The 16363-nt window shown below is 38.3% G+C and overlaps 2 protein-coding genes across 4 annotated transcripts in view; one reads left to right on the top strand and one right to left on the bottom strand.

The window, feature by feature from the left end:
• FAM185A (family with sequence similarity 185 member A) overlaps window positions 1-16363 on the top strand; it is a 90741-nt gene that overhangs the window by 72736 nt on the left and 1642 nt on the right. For 2 of the 3 annotated variants that reach the window (XM_027539756.1, XM_027539752.1), the window contains one exon: window positions 1994-3468. The exons of the other annotated variant lie outside the window; for it this stretch is intronic. In XM_027539756.1, coding sequence (XP_027395557.1) covers window positions 1994-2106 — 113 coding nt within the window. In that variant the 3' untranslated portion in view covers window positions 2107-3468. Of the gene's footprint in view, window positions 1-1993; window positions 3469-16363 lie in introns of those variants that run through there. 3 annotated transcript variants of the gene reach the window in all.
• Window positions 15492-16363, bottom strand: part of FBXL13 (F-box and leucine rich repeat protein 13) — a 217273-nt gene continuing 216401 nt past the window's right edge. The window contains exon 21 of the mRNA XM_027539757.1: window positions 15492-15825. Coding sequence (XP_027395558.1) covers window positions 15642-15825 — 184 coding nt within the window. The 3' untranslated portion in view covers window positions 15492-15641. The remainder of the gene's footprint in view (window positions 15826-16363) is intronic.

Genomic DNA, 16363 nt, shown 5'->3' with positions numbered 1-16363 from the left:
TGGATAGGGAAGCCTGGCATGCTGCAGTCCATGGGGTTACAAAGAGTCGGACATGACTGAGCAACTGAACTGAACTGATTCAGAATTACCAGTTCTTTCCTCAATGTTTGTTTTGATTACTAGAAAAAGAAATTTATACTATAGAAAAACTGTTGGTTATAGATACCTTGAAATCATGATCTATTAAATGTAGTACAGGCACAAAAAGATGAAGAGATTAAAGTTGACAAAATTGTGAATCCCTTAATAATGAAGATTAGAGGAAAAAGAGAAGCCTCTAACACAAAGATTCACCAGTTCAATGAGAAAGATTTTAAGCAGTTTGATGAGAAATTGGGATATGATGATACTGGAAATACAGCAAAAGAAATGGAAGGAAAAATCTCCAGAGGAAGTCATTGAATAAGCAACTGTCTTTTGTGAAAGATGCAGTAAAGAAATAGACAAGATTATGGCTCAGATCAAAGGGAAGAGGCAAGAATTCAGAGGGTTTGTATCAAAGAAAGATACAAAGTCTTGACACAAAGACTGGATGGTACAAAGTACCTTTTCAGCAGGTGGGAACATCATATATACTAAGGAAGGAGAAAACTGTAGTAGAGAAGAGAGTTTGTTTCCTTGATTTGTGTGCTTGGATTCAACACGGAAAATGTATATGATGAATTCAGACAGTGTATTCACAATATTCCTCAGTTCAGATTTGACTGGTTTCTTAAGTCCAGAATTGCCGTGGAACACCAGAGGTATAACACCTTAACTACCTTGATTGAAAGAAAAAAGACAACTAGAAGACTAGAGACGAAGACAGTGGCACCCCACTCCAGTACTCTTGCCTAGAAAATCCCATGGACGGAGGAGCCTGGTGGGCTGCAGTCCATGGGGTCACTAAAGAGTCAGACACAACTGAGCAACTTCACTTTCACTTTTCACTGTCATGCATTGGAGAAGGAGATGGCAACCCACTCCAGTGTTCTTGCCTGGAGAAGCCCAGGGACGGGGGAACCTGGTGGGCTGCCGTCTATGGAGTCGCACAGAGTCAGACACGAGTGAAGCGACTTAGCAGCAGCAGCAGCAGCAGCAGACTAGAGATGGCAAAAAAAAAAAAAAAACAGGTGAGCACAATGATTGCCATAGCCCATTAGCTTGAGAGTTTCCAGGCTGTAGGGCAGGGAGAGGGGTAACACAGGCAGAGCCCAACAGATTCACCACATGGAAGAGATATGGGTTGCTAAAGTTAACAAGAGAAAGTTCCAGAGTGAGCCGGGTTATACAGGGTGCCCATGACTATTTAGCAAAGTATGGATCAGCGTATGTGTAAGGAAACCACCTGAAACATGCTACAATGTGAACAAACCTCAAAATAATTATGCTGAAAGAACCTAGATATTTTTTAAAAGACTACATAGGGTACATATTGCATGATTCTATTTATTACAATCTTAGAAAATGCAACTAATTCATAGTGACACAAAGTAGATTAGTAATTGTTGAGAGATTAGAAGAGGTGCAGATAGGACAGGCATGGCAGGGCAGGAGAGAAATATTACAAAGGGACACAAGGAAACTTTTGGGAGTGATGGATATGTTCATTTTTTTTTTAATCGAAGGATAATTGCTTTACAGAATTTTGTTGTTTTCTGTCAAACCTCTTGAGGATGGTTCTTCAGACTTTTCATATGTAAAAGCTTGTTACGTACTTTAAATACATGCATTATTTAGTCAGTTATACTTAAATAAAGCTCTTTTTAAAACCTGCATACAAAAATGAATAAAAAACAGAGTAGTTTCTCTTTCCATGTTGTTTTGAGGGAAAAAAAGGAGAGAGCAAGCCCAGGTAACTAACCTCTTTGCAACTCTTCCAGTTCAGGCTATCTTTACCAAGATTTTTGCTGTTTGAAATGTTTTTTAGATTTAGAGATATATTGTTAGGATATATGTAGTCAGTATTGCTCTTGTCAATCAGGATATAACTTTATGCAATTTTGTGTTTCAGGATTCCTGAATCAAACAAGCAAACATGAAAAATGGATTAAGGCTGATGCCCCAAAAGGAACTGTACGTTTTAGAAGCCAAAGCTGGTTTCAGTCCCTGAAGCTGCAAGACTGAATGGCTTGAATTATATTCCTAATTTTTAACAACGACTAGTAGATCTATGACTACAAAAAAGAAAATACCAGTGTTCATACAAATGTTGAAAACAACAAACTGGAATGTCTTGGAGAAATCTTTTCAAAATTTGTACTTTGCTGTTAGTTTTCTTTCGTAACAAATTACCACAAACTTACTGACTTTAAAAAATACCTGTTTGTCCTGGGATCTCCTGGATGCTGACACTACCTAGCACTAGCCCCAAGGCCTCTACAGTCAACCACCTCATTACCTGGTTCCATCAACCAATGGCCAGCAGCCTCTGCACAAGGAAGCACCTGGCAACCAAACAGATCAGGGGCCAACCAAGCCTACCAGACCACCTACACAGTCAGTCTGCCAAAACAGACCCATGCCCTCATAGGGGGAACTCCTAAGGCATATAGCTTTTGATGAGAGTGCACTGCTGGAACACAGAAGATCACTTCTTCATGATTGGAAAACATAACCAACATGTCAGATACATAAAAAACAAAAACAGCTAGTTAGGCAAAATGAGGCAACAGAGGACCATGTTCCAAACAAAGGATTGAGATAAAAACCCCAGAAGAAGAACTAAGTGAAGTAGGAGATATGAAATCTAACCAAGAAAGAGTTTAAGGTGTCATCATAAAAATGGCCAAAGAACTTAGGAAAAGAATGGCTGCACAGACTGATAAGTTAGAAGTTTTTAACAAAGAAAAAAAGAACAAGCATAGATGAAAAATATAATAACTGAAATGAAAAATACACTAAAATCAATCAGTAGTAGACTAAATAATACAGAGGAATGGATCTGAAGCTGGAAAACAGTAGTGGAAATCAGTTATGCTGAAGAGAAAACAATGAATAGAAATGAGGACATTTTAAGAGACTTCTGAGACGTCAAGCTCATTTTTATTTGCATTTTAGGATCCCCACAGAATAGAGAGAAAGAGGCTAAGAGCATAATTGAAGACATAATAGCTGAAAACTTTCCTGTCTTGGAAAAAACAAACAAAACCCAAAATTAGTCAAAGGGAAGAAATCATAAAAATGAGAGCAGAAATGAATGAAATAGACTCTTAAAAAATACAATAGAAAAGATCAGTGAAGCTAAGAGCTTGTTCTTTGAAAAGATAATCTGAATTGATAAACCATTAGCCAGATTCATTGAGAAAAAAAAGATCCAAATCAATAAAGTCAGAAATGAAAAAGGAGAATTTACAACTGATGCTCCTGGAATACAAAGGACCATAAGAGACTACTGCAAACAACTATATGTCAACAAAGTGGACAACATTGAAGAAATAGGCAAATCCTAAAAATGTATGCTAAAAGGAATCAATAGTAGACTCCCAAGACTGACTCAAAATATGAACATATCAATTATAAGTAATGAAATTGAATTAGTGACAAAAAATTCCCAGCAAACAAAAAGTCGATGACCAGATGGCTTCACAGATGAATCCTACCAAACATTTAGAGACTAGTTAGCATTTACACTTCTTAAACTATTCCAAAAAATTGCAGAGGAAAGAACACTGCAGAACTCATTCTACATGGCCAGAAATCACCATAAGATCAAAACTAACAAAGATAATTATACACATATACAAATTATAGGCCATTATAACTGATGAATATTGATGTGAAAATACTCAACAAAATATTGTCAAATCAAATCCAACTGCCGGGAGCCGGTGAGAGACATTCCACTCGTGACAAAGGTCATGAGGAAGGAGGCTCGGCATACGCAAAGGCGGGATCAAGCCTCGGGAGTCCCCCTGGATATTCTCGAGCATCTTCCCCCAAAAACCAGAGTCTGCCTACTTTATTGCTTTGTGCTCTCACCTCTGACTTTACTGGGGGCTGTCCCCCACCACCACCATCTCGCTCTGTCAAAGAGTTAACTTACAGCTCCAATTAATAAAGTTCCTGGGCAATTAGGAGTGTTTAAATCCAAACCCCTCAGATGGCTCTCTAACTCGCCTGACAAGTTTACCCAGACTCCTACAGCTATGCATACGATTGTTTACAGTCTCCCAGCCTCAAGAGGCATGGGAAGCTTAAGATATTCAAATAGCTTAGAGCCTCTCAGAGAGTTAGAAACTGTCAGAATAAAACTAGTAAAAGATTTCATTGATGAGCCAATGCTTGTTGTCAAGTTTTCACATCCCCTGAATTGTATCCTTGAATGTGTATTAATTAATATAGTTGGTATGTAGAAAAAATAAGTAGTGGCCTTGGTGTTAGTAACTTTAGACCCTTAAGGTAATAAATTCTTTCCTTTGTTGTAAACCCATTACACATCCACCCTATAGGAATGCAATTTTATCTTCAGAAGATGGCGCCAAACCTTAAAATAATTACTCTTAGAGAAAATAAGTCTTTGTTGATAAGTCCTTGTCAAGAGCCATAAAATGTTAATAGGCCTTCTGGCCAGAAGATGATGTAAATCACCTAAACCATTTGTATACGATAAATTTGTAGGAACGAAACCCTGGTTTTTGATAAGGATCAAAAACTGCTGACTTTGCATCCCCTATTATCCTCTATGTGTAACTTGGGTATAAAAGCCCCTGTTGAAAATAAAGCTACGGGCCTTGCTCACCAGAGTTTGGTCTCCCCATGTCATTCTTCCCTTTAACTTCCAGCTGAGTCTCCATCTGGAGCGTGGAACCCACCATGCTTACTAATGATGCCTGGGCTTCTAAGATCCGACCGGGGAGGCCTCAGTGTCTCCTCTCCTTCGGGAGAACGGAAGGACGCCTGCGGCCTACGTAAGTGGTGCAAACTTCTTGTGTTGAAGTTTTATTTGTCTCTCGCGTAAACCAAGTTACTCAGCCTCTTTTCTCCACTGAATTTTCCTACTGAGCTATCCTCATTCTATTACTCTTTATATCTTTGATAAATATGTAAATAGTCGCCGACTCCGTCTCCCCTTCGAATACCCTGGATCAGCCGGGGCTGGTCCTCGGCATCCAACAATATATCAAAAGGATCATACATGGTGATCAAGTGGGATTTATCTCAGGGATGCAAGAATTTCTCAGTATACACAAATCAATGTGATACACCATATTAACACACTGAATAATAAAAACCACATGATCATCTCCATAGATGGAGGAAAAGGTTTTGACAAAGTTCAGCATGCATTTATGTTCAAAAATGCTCTAGAAAATGGGCCTAGAGGGAACATACCTCAGCATAATAAAGACCATATATGACAAATCAGTGCAAACATCATACTTAGTGGTTAAAAGCTGAAAGCATTTACTCTAAGATCAGGAACAAGACAAGGATGCCCACTCTTGCCAGTTTTATTCAACATAGTTTTGGAATTTCTTGCCACAGTAGTCAGACAAAAAAAAAAGGAATAAATGGAATCCAGATTGGAAAGGAAGAAGTGAAACAGTCACTGTTTGCAGATGATATACTGTACACAGAAAATCCTAAAGATGACACTGTCAAAACTACTAGAGCTTATCACTAAATTTGTAAAGTTACAGGATACAAAATTAATACAGAGAAATCTGGTATTTGCACACTAACAATGAACTATCAGAGAAATTAAGGAAATAATCCCATTTACCATCTCATCAAATATAATAAAATACTTAAGAATAAACTTACCTAAAGAGGTAAAAGGTTTGCATTTGGAAAACTATAAGACACTGATGAAAGAAATTGAAGGTGATTCAAACAGGTGGAAAGATAGGCCATGTTCATTGACTGGAAAAATTAATTTTATAAAATGACCATATGAACCAGGGCAGGCTACAGATTGAATGCAATCTCTATCAAAATACCAAGGGCATTTTTTCACATAATTAAGTATTTCTAAAATGTGTATGAAAACACAGAAGACCCTAAATAACTAAATGATCTTCAGAAAGAAGGAAGCTGGAAGAATCACATGCTCTGACTTCAGACTGTACTAAAAAGCTAGAGTAATCAAAACAGCTTGGAATTGGCACAAAAACAAGGGTGTAGATCAGTGGAACAGAACAGAGCCAAGAAATAAACCCATGCACTTATGGTCAATTAATCTGTGACCAAGTAGGCAAGAATATATAATAGGAAAAAAAAACACAATCTTTTCAATAAGTGGTCCTGGGAAAACTGGTCAGGTACATGTAAAAGAATAAAATTAGAATATTCTCAACACCATCAGTTCAGTTCAGTTTAGTCGCTCGGTTGTGTCCGACTCTTTGCGACCCCATGAATCACAGCATGCCAGGCCTCCCTGTCCATCACCAACTCCCGGAGTTCACCCAGACTCACATCCATCGAGTCAGTGATGCCATCCAGCCATCTCATCCTCTGTCGTCCCCTTCTCCTCCTGCCCCCAATCCCTCCCAGCACCAGAGTCTTTTCCAATGAGTCAACTCTTTGCATGAGGTGGCCAAAGTATTGGAGTTTCAGCTTTAGCATCATTCCTTCCAAAGAAATCCCAGGGCTGATCTCCTTCAGAATGGACTGGTTGGATCTCCTTGCAGTCCAAGGGACTCTCAAGAGTCTTCTCCAACACCACAGTTCAAAAGCATCAATTCTTCGGCGCTCAGCCTTCTTCACAGTCCAACTCTCACATCCATACATGACCACAGGAAAAACCATAGCCTTGACTAGATGAACCTTTGTTGGCAAGGTAATGTCTCTGCTTTTGAATATGCTGTCTAGGTTGGTCATAACTTTCCTTCCAAGGAGTAAGCGTCATTTAATTTCATGGCTGCAGTCACCATCTGTAGTGATTTTGGAGCCCCCAAAAATAAAGTCTGACACTGTTTCCACTGTTTCCCCATCTATTTCCCATGAAGTGATGGGACCGGATGCCATGATCTTCATTTTCTGAATGTTGATTTTAAGCCAACTTTTTCACTCTCCACTTTAACTTTCATCAAGAGGCTTTTGAGTTCCTCTTCACTTTCTGCCATAAGGGTGGTGTCATCTGCAGATCTGAGGTTATTGATATTTCTCCCGGCAGTCTTGATTCCAGCTTGTGTTTCTTCCAGTCCAGCGTATCTCATGATGTACTCTGCATATAAGTTAAATAAGCAGGGTGACAATATACAGCCTTGACGTACTCCTTTTCCTATTTGGAACCAGTCTGTTGTTCCATGTCCAGTTGCTTCCTGACCTGCATACAAATTTCTCAAGAGGCAGATCATGTGGTCTGGTATTCCCATCTCTTTCAGAATTTTCCACAGTTTATTGTGATCCACACAGTCAAAGGCTTTGGCATAGTCAATAAAGCAGAAATAGATGTTTTTCTGGAACTCTCTTGCTTTTTCGATGATCCAGCAGATGTTGGCAATTTGATCTCTGGTTCCTCTGCCTTTTCTAAAACCAGCTTGAACATCAGGAAGTTCACGGTTCGCATATTGCTGAAGCCTGGCTTGGAGAATTTTGAGCATTACTTTACTAGTGTGTGAGATGAGTGCAATTGTGCGGTAGTTTGAGCATTCTTTGGCATTGCCTTTCTTTGGGATTGGAATGAAAACACCATATGCAAACACAAATTAAGGATGAGTTAAAGAATTAAATGTAATACCAGAAACAAAATGTCAAGAAGAAAGCATAGGTGGAACACTCTGACATAAATTGTAGCAATATTTTGGATGAGCTCTCCTAAAGCAAAGAAAGTGGAAACAAAAATAAATGGGACCTGATTAAACTTAAAAACTTTTGCACAGCATAGGAAATCATCAACAACAAAAAAAGACAACCTACTGAATGGGAGAAAATATTTGCAAATGATACAGCCAATAGAGGCTTATATCCAAAATATATGAACAGCTCTTACAACTCAATGTAAAAAAAAAAAAAAAAAAGATTAAAAAATGGGCAGAAGATCCAAATAGACGTTTTTTTCCTAAACAAGTCATACCAATGGCCATCATCACTTGAAAAGATGCTCAACATCATCATAATCAGAGAAATTCAAATTAAAAGCATAATGAGATATCTCATTTGTCAAAATAGCTATCATCATAAAATACCACAAATAAAAAATATTGGCAAGGATGTGGAGGAAGGGGAACCTTCTTATACTTAGTGGGAATGTAAACTGGTGCAGCCACTATGGAGAACAGTATAGAGGTTTTGCAAAAAAAAAAAAAAAACCCAAAACCTAGGACTAACATAAGACCCAGCAATTCTACTCCTGGCTATTTATCTGAAAAAAACAAAAAACAGTAATTTGAAAAGATACTTGCACCCCAATATTAATAGCATTTACAATTGCTAAGATATGGAAGCAACCTAAGTGTCCACTAACTGGTAAATGAATAAAAAAGATGTGGTATATACAAACACAATAAGGGACTTACCTATTGATCTAGTGGCTAAGACTCCACACTCCCAATGCACGGGCACCAGGTTGAATCCCTGGTCAGGGAGCCAGATCCCATATGCTACAACTAAGAGTTTGCATGCTGCAATGAAGATTGAAGATCCCAGATGCCACAACTAAGAGCCAGCACAGTCAGATAAATAAACAAATATTTAGATGCAATGGAATACTACTCAGCCATGAAAAGAATGAAAATTTCAGCAACATGGATGGACCTGGAGGGTACTATGCTAAGTGAAAGTAGTCAGAGAAATATGCATACTATATAATATCACTTATATGTGGAATCTGAAAAATACAGTTACTGAATATAATTTTTAAAAAAGAAACATACTCACAGATACAGAGAACATGCCAGTGGTTACCAGTAGGGAGAGGAAAGTGGGGAGGAACAGGATATGGGTAGGGGATTAAGAGGTACAAACTGCTATATATAAAATAAGCTCCAAGGACATATAGTACAACATGGGATATATCCAATATTTTGTAATAACTAAAATGGAATATAACCTTTAAAAATTGTCAGTCACTATGTTGAATACTTTAAACTTACATAATATTGTATATCAACTATACCTGATTAATTTTTTTTAATATGAGTTATTAAGCTAAAAAAAAAAACCCTGTTCATCAGCTCACTGTTCTGTAGATCAGGAGCTCAGAGTGGTTAGATTCTCTGCTCACAGTATTGCAAGGCTGGACTTAAGGTGTTGGCCAGACTGAATTCTCATCTGGATGATCTGAGAAATAGTCTACTTGCAAGCTCATTCATTTTATTGGCAAACTCCAATTCATCATGACTGTGTGACTGAGATCTATGTTTCCATTATGTCAGTTGGCAATCACTTTAAGCTTCTAGAGACCACCTGCCTCCCTTCTCATGTGGCCCTCTCCATTTGCAAGCCAGCAATAATGCAATTAGTCCTTCTCATACTTTGAATATCTAGTTCTTTTTCTGCAACCAGCTTGAGATAACTGCTTTTAAAGAGCTCAGAGGATTAGGTAAGGCCTACTCAGGATAATCTTTGTTTTGTCATCTAATCTAATGTAATCATAAAATGATATTTCATCATATTCATAGTTTCCACTTAATAAATTATACAAAAATAATAGGTAATAGGGGGCAGTTATTTTAAAATTCTTTTTACCAGGGCTCTTGTATAAAATGTTTTTACTTAGCACTTATTATGACAACAATAAAAATTTAAGCTGTGGCTACATCACAAATACATATACAAATAAAATACATCACAAATATGATGCAGTTGCTACTGATTCTTTTTTTTAATGTAATTTAAGGCATAATGCATTCTGGTGGTGGGGTAGCATTCAACTACTTTATAGCCAGTTGTATGAAAATAGATTTTCACTTTTACAGTAACGTACTATCTAAGTTATTTTATGAATTTTCTTTCTATCAAACCTTGTTTACCCCTGGAAGATTTAAATTATACAATACTGAATAAATGTTATCTATTGGATTGTATTTCTTTGCTCCTAAATTCTGATTTTCTAATAAACATTTCCAAATACGACCTGTAATAGTCTCTTTTTGTTAATATTTAATTTGTTTGGAGTTCTGTTTTTAACTTTTTATTTATGAAGCAAAAGGTCAGCTTTGTCAGGTATCTCACAGTCTCTTTTTAGTTCGTACTTCATAAAATTATAATTTGTATGGGTTTGGACAACACTCACATGTTAGTATGTTTGATGTGGTTGTGGTGTGTGTGTATTAAATTATTAAGTAGAGGGCACTAGGAGGCAATAAGGCAATTTTTATCATCTTTTCCACCTTCTGCAATTATATAAACATTTTCATGACTAAAAATAAAGTTTATGAACTTGGTCAACAATAGCCAGAAAGGTGAGCATAAACAGCAGTCAACTGTATTTACAATTATTAAAGGAATGGTACATATTTGGATGACAGATTCAAGTCCAGACTGAAAGGTAAAGTCACATATTTTACTGTCTTGAATACAGACCTATATATTTCAAATGCTTAAGATCTGAAGACCTAAGTATGAATAATATGGATACCTTGAGTAATCTGCACCCAGAACTTAACAGTTTCACCACTTGTTCACTCCACTTCTTAGTCCCCTTTCATAGCCAACCTTTTCTTTCATTTCTGCTACTATAAAATTTGTCTCCCCGTAAAGAACAAATGTGTCTCTTGTTTTTGTTTAAGACAGGACCTTACTCAAAGAATTTTGGAGCAAGCTTTGACAGTTAAATACCCTGCCTGGTTTCTAGAGAAACATAGTGGGTATGTTTCTCCTTACTGTGGTTTTACCCAGGCAGGCATTATTCCTTTAGAAAGCAGTTGCATCTTGCGTAACTTTCCAGTTATACACTTGAAATACTTAGGGGTCAGAAGCCAATTTCTATGCAGCTGCCAGAATCTCCAAATTTAATTAAAAATCACCCTCTGGTACAGTCATCTTATGTCTCGGGTTAGGTGTTAAAATTTCCTACTCAGTTGATTGCACAGCAATCCACTTCCAGGAACCATTTCACAGCTAAGTGATACTGCTTATTTCAAAACCTTTCAAAACCAACCTAAGAAAGGGGAGAATTACTAAAAGCATTTATCTAATTTTAGTTCAGTTCAGTTCAGGTCAGTCACTCAGTCATGTCCGACTCTTTGTGACCCCATGGACTGCAGCACACCAGGCTTCCCTGTCCATCACCAACTCCCTGAGCCTACTCAAACTCATGTCCATCACGTTGGTAATGCCATCCAACCATCTCATCCTCAGTTGTCCCCTTCTCCTCCCACCTTCAGTCTTTCCCAGCATCAGGGTCTTTTCCAATGAGTCTTTTCTTCACATCACCTGGCCCAAGTATTGATGTTTCAGCTTCAGCTTCAGTCCTTCTGATGAATATTCAGGACTGATTTCCTTTACGATTGACTTGTTGGATCTCCTTGCTATCTAAGGGACTCTCAAGAGTCTTCTCCAACACCACAGTTGGTGCTCAGCTTTCTTTATAGTCCAATCTCAAATCCATACATGACTATTGGAAAAACCGTATCTTTGATTAGATGGCCTTTGTTGGTAAAGTAAAGTCTCTGCTTTTTAATATGCTGTCTAGGTTGGTCATAGCTTTTCTTCCAAGGATCAGGCATCTTTTAATTTCATGGCTATAGTCACCATCTGCAGTGATTTTGGAGCCCCCCAAAATAAAGTCACTGTTTCCACTGTTGGCACATCTATTTGCCATGAAGTGATGATGCGACCAGATGCCATGATCTTAGCTTTCTGAATGTTGAGCTTTAAGTCTCTTTCACTTTCATCTAGAGGCTCTTCAGTTCTTCTTCACTTTCTGCCATAAGGGTGGTGTCATCTGCATATCTGAGGTTATTGATATTTCTCCCAGCACCTTGATTCCAGCTTGTGCTTCATCCAGCCCAGCATTTCGCATGATGTACTCTGCATAGAAGTTCAATAAGCCGGGTGACAGTATACAGCCTTGATGTACTCCTTTCCCAATTTGGAACCAGTCTGTTGTTCCATGTCCAGTTCTAACTGTTGCTTCTTGACCTGCATACAGATTTCTCAGAAGGGAGGTCAGGTGGTCTGGTATTCCCATATCTTTAAGCACTTTCCAATGTGTTGTGATCTACACAATCAAAGGCTTTGGCATAGTCAATAAAGCAAAAGTAGATGTTTTTCTGGAACTCTCTTGCTTTCTCGATGATCCAACAGATGTTGGCAATTTGATCTCTGTTTCCTCTGCCTTTGCTAAATCCAGCTTGAACATCTGGAATTTCACAGTTCATATGCTGTTGAAGTCTGGCTTGGGGAATTTTGATCATTACTTTGCTAGCTTGTGAGATGAGTGCAATTGTGCAGTAGTTTGAACATACTTTGACATTGCCTTTCTTTGGGATTGGAATGAAAACTGACGTTTCCAGTCCTGTGGCCACTGCTGAGTTTTCCAAATTTGCTGGCATATTGAGTGCAGCACTTTCAGGGCATCATCTTTTAGGATTTAAAATAGCTCAACTGGAATTCCATCACCTCCACTAGCTTTGTTTGTAGTGATGCTTCCTAAGGCCCACTTGACTTCTCTTTCCAGGATGTCTGGCCCTAGGTGAATGATCACACTATAGTGGTTATTTGGGTCATGAAGATCTTTTTTGTATAGTTCTTCTTTGTATTCTTGCCACCTCTTAATATTTTCTGCTTCTGTTAGGTCCATGCCATTTCTGTCCTTTATTGAGCCCATCTTTGCATGAAATGTTCCCTTAGTATCTCGAATTTTCTTGAAGAGATCTCTAGTGTTTGCCATTCTGTTGTTTTCCTCTATTTCTTTGCATTGATCCCAGAGGAAGGCTTTCTTATCTCTCCTTGCTAGTCTTTGGAACTCTGCATTCAAATGGGTATATCTTTCCTTTTCTCCTTTGTCTTTAGTTTCTCTTCTTTTCTCAGCTATTTGTAAGGCCTCCTCAGACAACCATTTTGCCTTTCTTTTTCTTGGGGACTGTCTTGATCACTTCCTCCTGTACAATGTCACGAAACCTCCATCTGTAGTTCTTCAGGCACTCTATCAGATCTAATCCCTTGAATCTGTCACTTCCACTGTATAATCATAAGGGATTTGATTAGGTCATACCTGCAGATGGTGACTGCAGCCATGAAATTAAAAGACGCTTACTCCTTGGAAGGAAAGTTAGGACAAACCTAGATAGCATGTTCAAAAGCAGAGACATTACTTTGCCAACAAAGGTTTGTCTAGTCAAGGCTATGGTTTTTCCTGTGGTCATGTATGGATGTGAGAGTTGGACTGTGAAGAAGGCTGAGCGCCAAAGAATTGATGCTTTTGAACTGTGGTGTTGGAGACGACTCTTGAGAGTCCCTTGGACTGCAAGGAGATCCAACCAGTCCATTCTGAAGGAGATCAGCCCTGGGATTTCTTTGGAAGGACTGATGCTAAAGCTGAAACTCCAGTACTTTGGCCACCTCATGCGAAGAGTTGACTCATTGGAAAAGACTCTGATGCTGGGAGAGATTGGGGGCAGGAGGAGAAGGGGACGACAGAGGATGAGATGGCTGGATGGCATCACTGACTTGATGGACGTGAGTCTCAGTGAACTCCGGGAGTTGGTGATGGACAGGGAGGCCTGGCGTGCTGCGATTCATGAGGTCGCAAAGAGTCTGACACGACTGAGCGACTGATCTGATCTGATCTGAATGGTCTAGTGGTTTTCCCTACTTCCTTCAATTTAAGTCTGAATTTGGCAATAAGGAGTTCATGATCTGAGTCACAGTCAGCTCCCAGTCTTGTTTTGCTGACTGTATAGAGCTTCTCCATATTTGGCTGCAAAGAATATAATCAATCTGATTTCGGTATTGACCATTCTGGTGATGTCCATGTATAGAGTCGTCTCTTGTGTTGTTGGAAGAGGGTGTTTGCTAAGACCAGTGTATCTCTTGGCAAAACTATTAGCCTTTGCCCTGCTTCATTCCGTACTCCAAGGCTAAATTTGCCTGTTACTCCAGGTAGAGCTTGACTTCCTACTTTTGCATTCCAGTCTGCTATAATGAAGAGGACATCTTTTTGGGGTGTTAGTTCTATAAGGTCTTGTAGGTCTTCATAGGACCATTCAACTTCAGCTTCTTCAGCATTACTGGTCAGGGCATAGACTTGGATTCCTGTGATATTGAATGGTTTGCCTTGGAAACAAACAGAGATCATTCTGTCGTTTTTGAGATTGCATCTAAGTACTGCATTTTGGAGTCTTTTGTTGACTATGATGGCTACTCCATTTCTTCTTGCCCACAGTAGTAGATATAATGGTCATCTGAGTTAAATTCACCCATTCCAGTCCATTTGAATTCACCAATTCCCAAAATGTCAATGTTCACACTTGCCATCTCCTGTTTGACCACTTCCAATTTGCCCTGATTCATGGACCTAACATTCCAAGTTCCTGCGCAATATTGCTCTTCAATTTCTTTCATATGATCTAGCACTCCCACTCAAAAACTATAATTTGAAAAGATACTTGCACCCCAGTGTTTACTGCAGCACTATTTACAATAGTCAGGACACATGAAAGCAACTTAAGTGTCCATCAACAGATGAATGGATAAAGAAAATGTGAAATATATATAGATACGTATATATACACACACACACCAGAATATTACTCAGTCATAAAAAGAATGAAATAATTTGGAGCAACAAGGATGGACCTAGAAATTATTACAGTAAGTGAAGTAAGCCAAAAACAAATATCATATTATACCACTTATATAGGGAATCTAAGAAAAAGATATAAACAAACCTATTTACAAAATAAAAATAGCCCCACAGATAGAAGGCAAACTTATGGTTACCAAAAGGAAGGTGGTGGGAGGAAGGATAAATTAGAAGTTTGGGATTAACATGTACTCACTGCTATATATAAAATGGATAACAAACAAGGATCTTCTGAAAAGCACAGGGAACTCAAGGGTTTGTAATAATTTATGTGCGTACGTGTGTATAACTGAATCACTGTACTATACACCCGAACTAACACAGCACTGTAAATCAGCTATACTTCAATAAAAAAAGGTCTTTCTGAGACATTGCAGGGACAGTGCAAATTTGACTAAAAGGGGCTGTTTCTTTTTAATTTGCCTCTGACTGTTAAGTCAAATGTTGAAATGAGTCCTGGGTTAATTGGCATTTAGATCTCTCTTGTTAAGTGTCTAGAAATTATTAGAAAGCTTTGTTTCTTTTTAAAATGTATATCTGTATCATTTATAATAAAGCCTTACAGATCCTTAATGTCGTTGCTCTCACTCAAAATGCTTACTATTTTATATAGCCTTCTGCTTTCTTTTCTAAGGAGAAGCTTCTAAATTTCTTGTCAAAAACATCACATCTGCCAGGATTGTTTTGTATACAACTGTAACCTAAATTTGATAATCTCATCAAAACAATTGGTTTGATTAAGGTAAATGAAAGTAGAAAAGTTACATAGTAGCAGTACTTGATTTGGCTTTTTTTAATCGTGATTGTTAGAAAAACTCATAGATGTATTTACAAACACATAGCTGGAATAAAAATCTGGAAATGATTTCCAGCTTGTTTACACTGTTCAGATCCAGCTAGTAAAAAATACTTACATTAAATGAAGTTGCCAGATTCTACATTTCTGGTTCTTGCTTGAGGTTGAAGGTCATACTGCTTCCTCTTCATTATTGTATGTTGACTCTTTTGCAGTCAGTTCTGAATTTTTAAGTGATGTGTTTTGTTTCTCTCTAAGAGACTTGCCTTCAGAATCATAGCCAAACCAAAGTGGAGGGTTAGAAGCGCTATATTCCTGGTGCTGAACTATAGATGACATTCTTATAGCTGCCTCCCTGTAATAACAGTGATGAGCATTAGCTAGTTGAAAAAGTAATTGCTAGTGCAGAATTTTCAAATTCGACCACATTTGGAGTTAAAGAACTCACTGTCACAACTCGAGTTCACATCTCTTTTGCTTTCCTGAGCGGGAGGGTGTGGGTAAATTGTGCTAATAATCAGGATCCCAAAGCTTCAGTAGCTCAGTAGTTCTCTGATTCAGTCAGTTCAAAGATTAACAGATACTGAAATATGTAAGGAAATAGCATGGCCTAGGCCTGGAAACACTGAGGGCATTCTACAGCTAGCACTCCTAAGTGAGCTTGTTATTCAGGTTTCTTTGATGGAAGTATCCTAACTAGGGAACCCGTGAAAGTTAGCTGTGCACCAGAGCAGGTGCTCCTAACCTAGAGTCCACAGATCCCTGTTGGATATGCGGATGAATTTCAGGGAGGGCCCAGGGATTCCTTGAAAATTCATGCAGTTTTGTATCTACTATGCTTTTTTTTTTTGAGGAGAGTGTTTGTGACTTTCATTGACTTCTCAAAGGTGTCC

Source organism: Bos indicus x Bos taurus, chromosome 4 (assembly GCF_003369695.1).
Source record: "Bos indicus x Bos taurus breed Angus x Brahman F1 hybrid chromosome 4, Bos_hybrid_MaternalHap_v2.0, whole genome shotgun sequence".
In the NCBI taxonomy this organism is placed as follows: Eukaryota; Metazoa; Chordata; class Mammalia; order Artiodactyla; family Bovidae; genus Bos; species Bos indicus x Bos taurus.
This window is presented reverse-complemented; position numbering and strand designations above follow the sequence as displayed.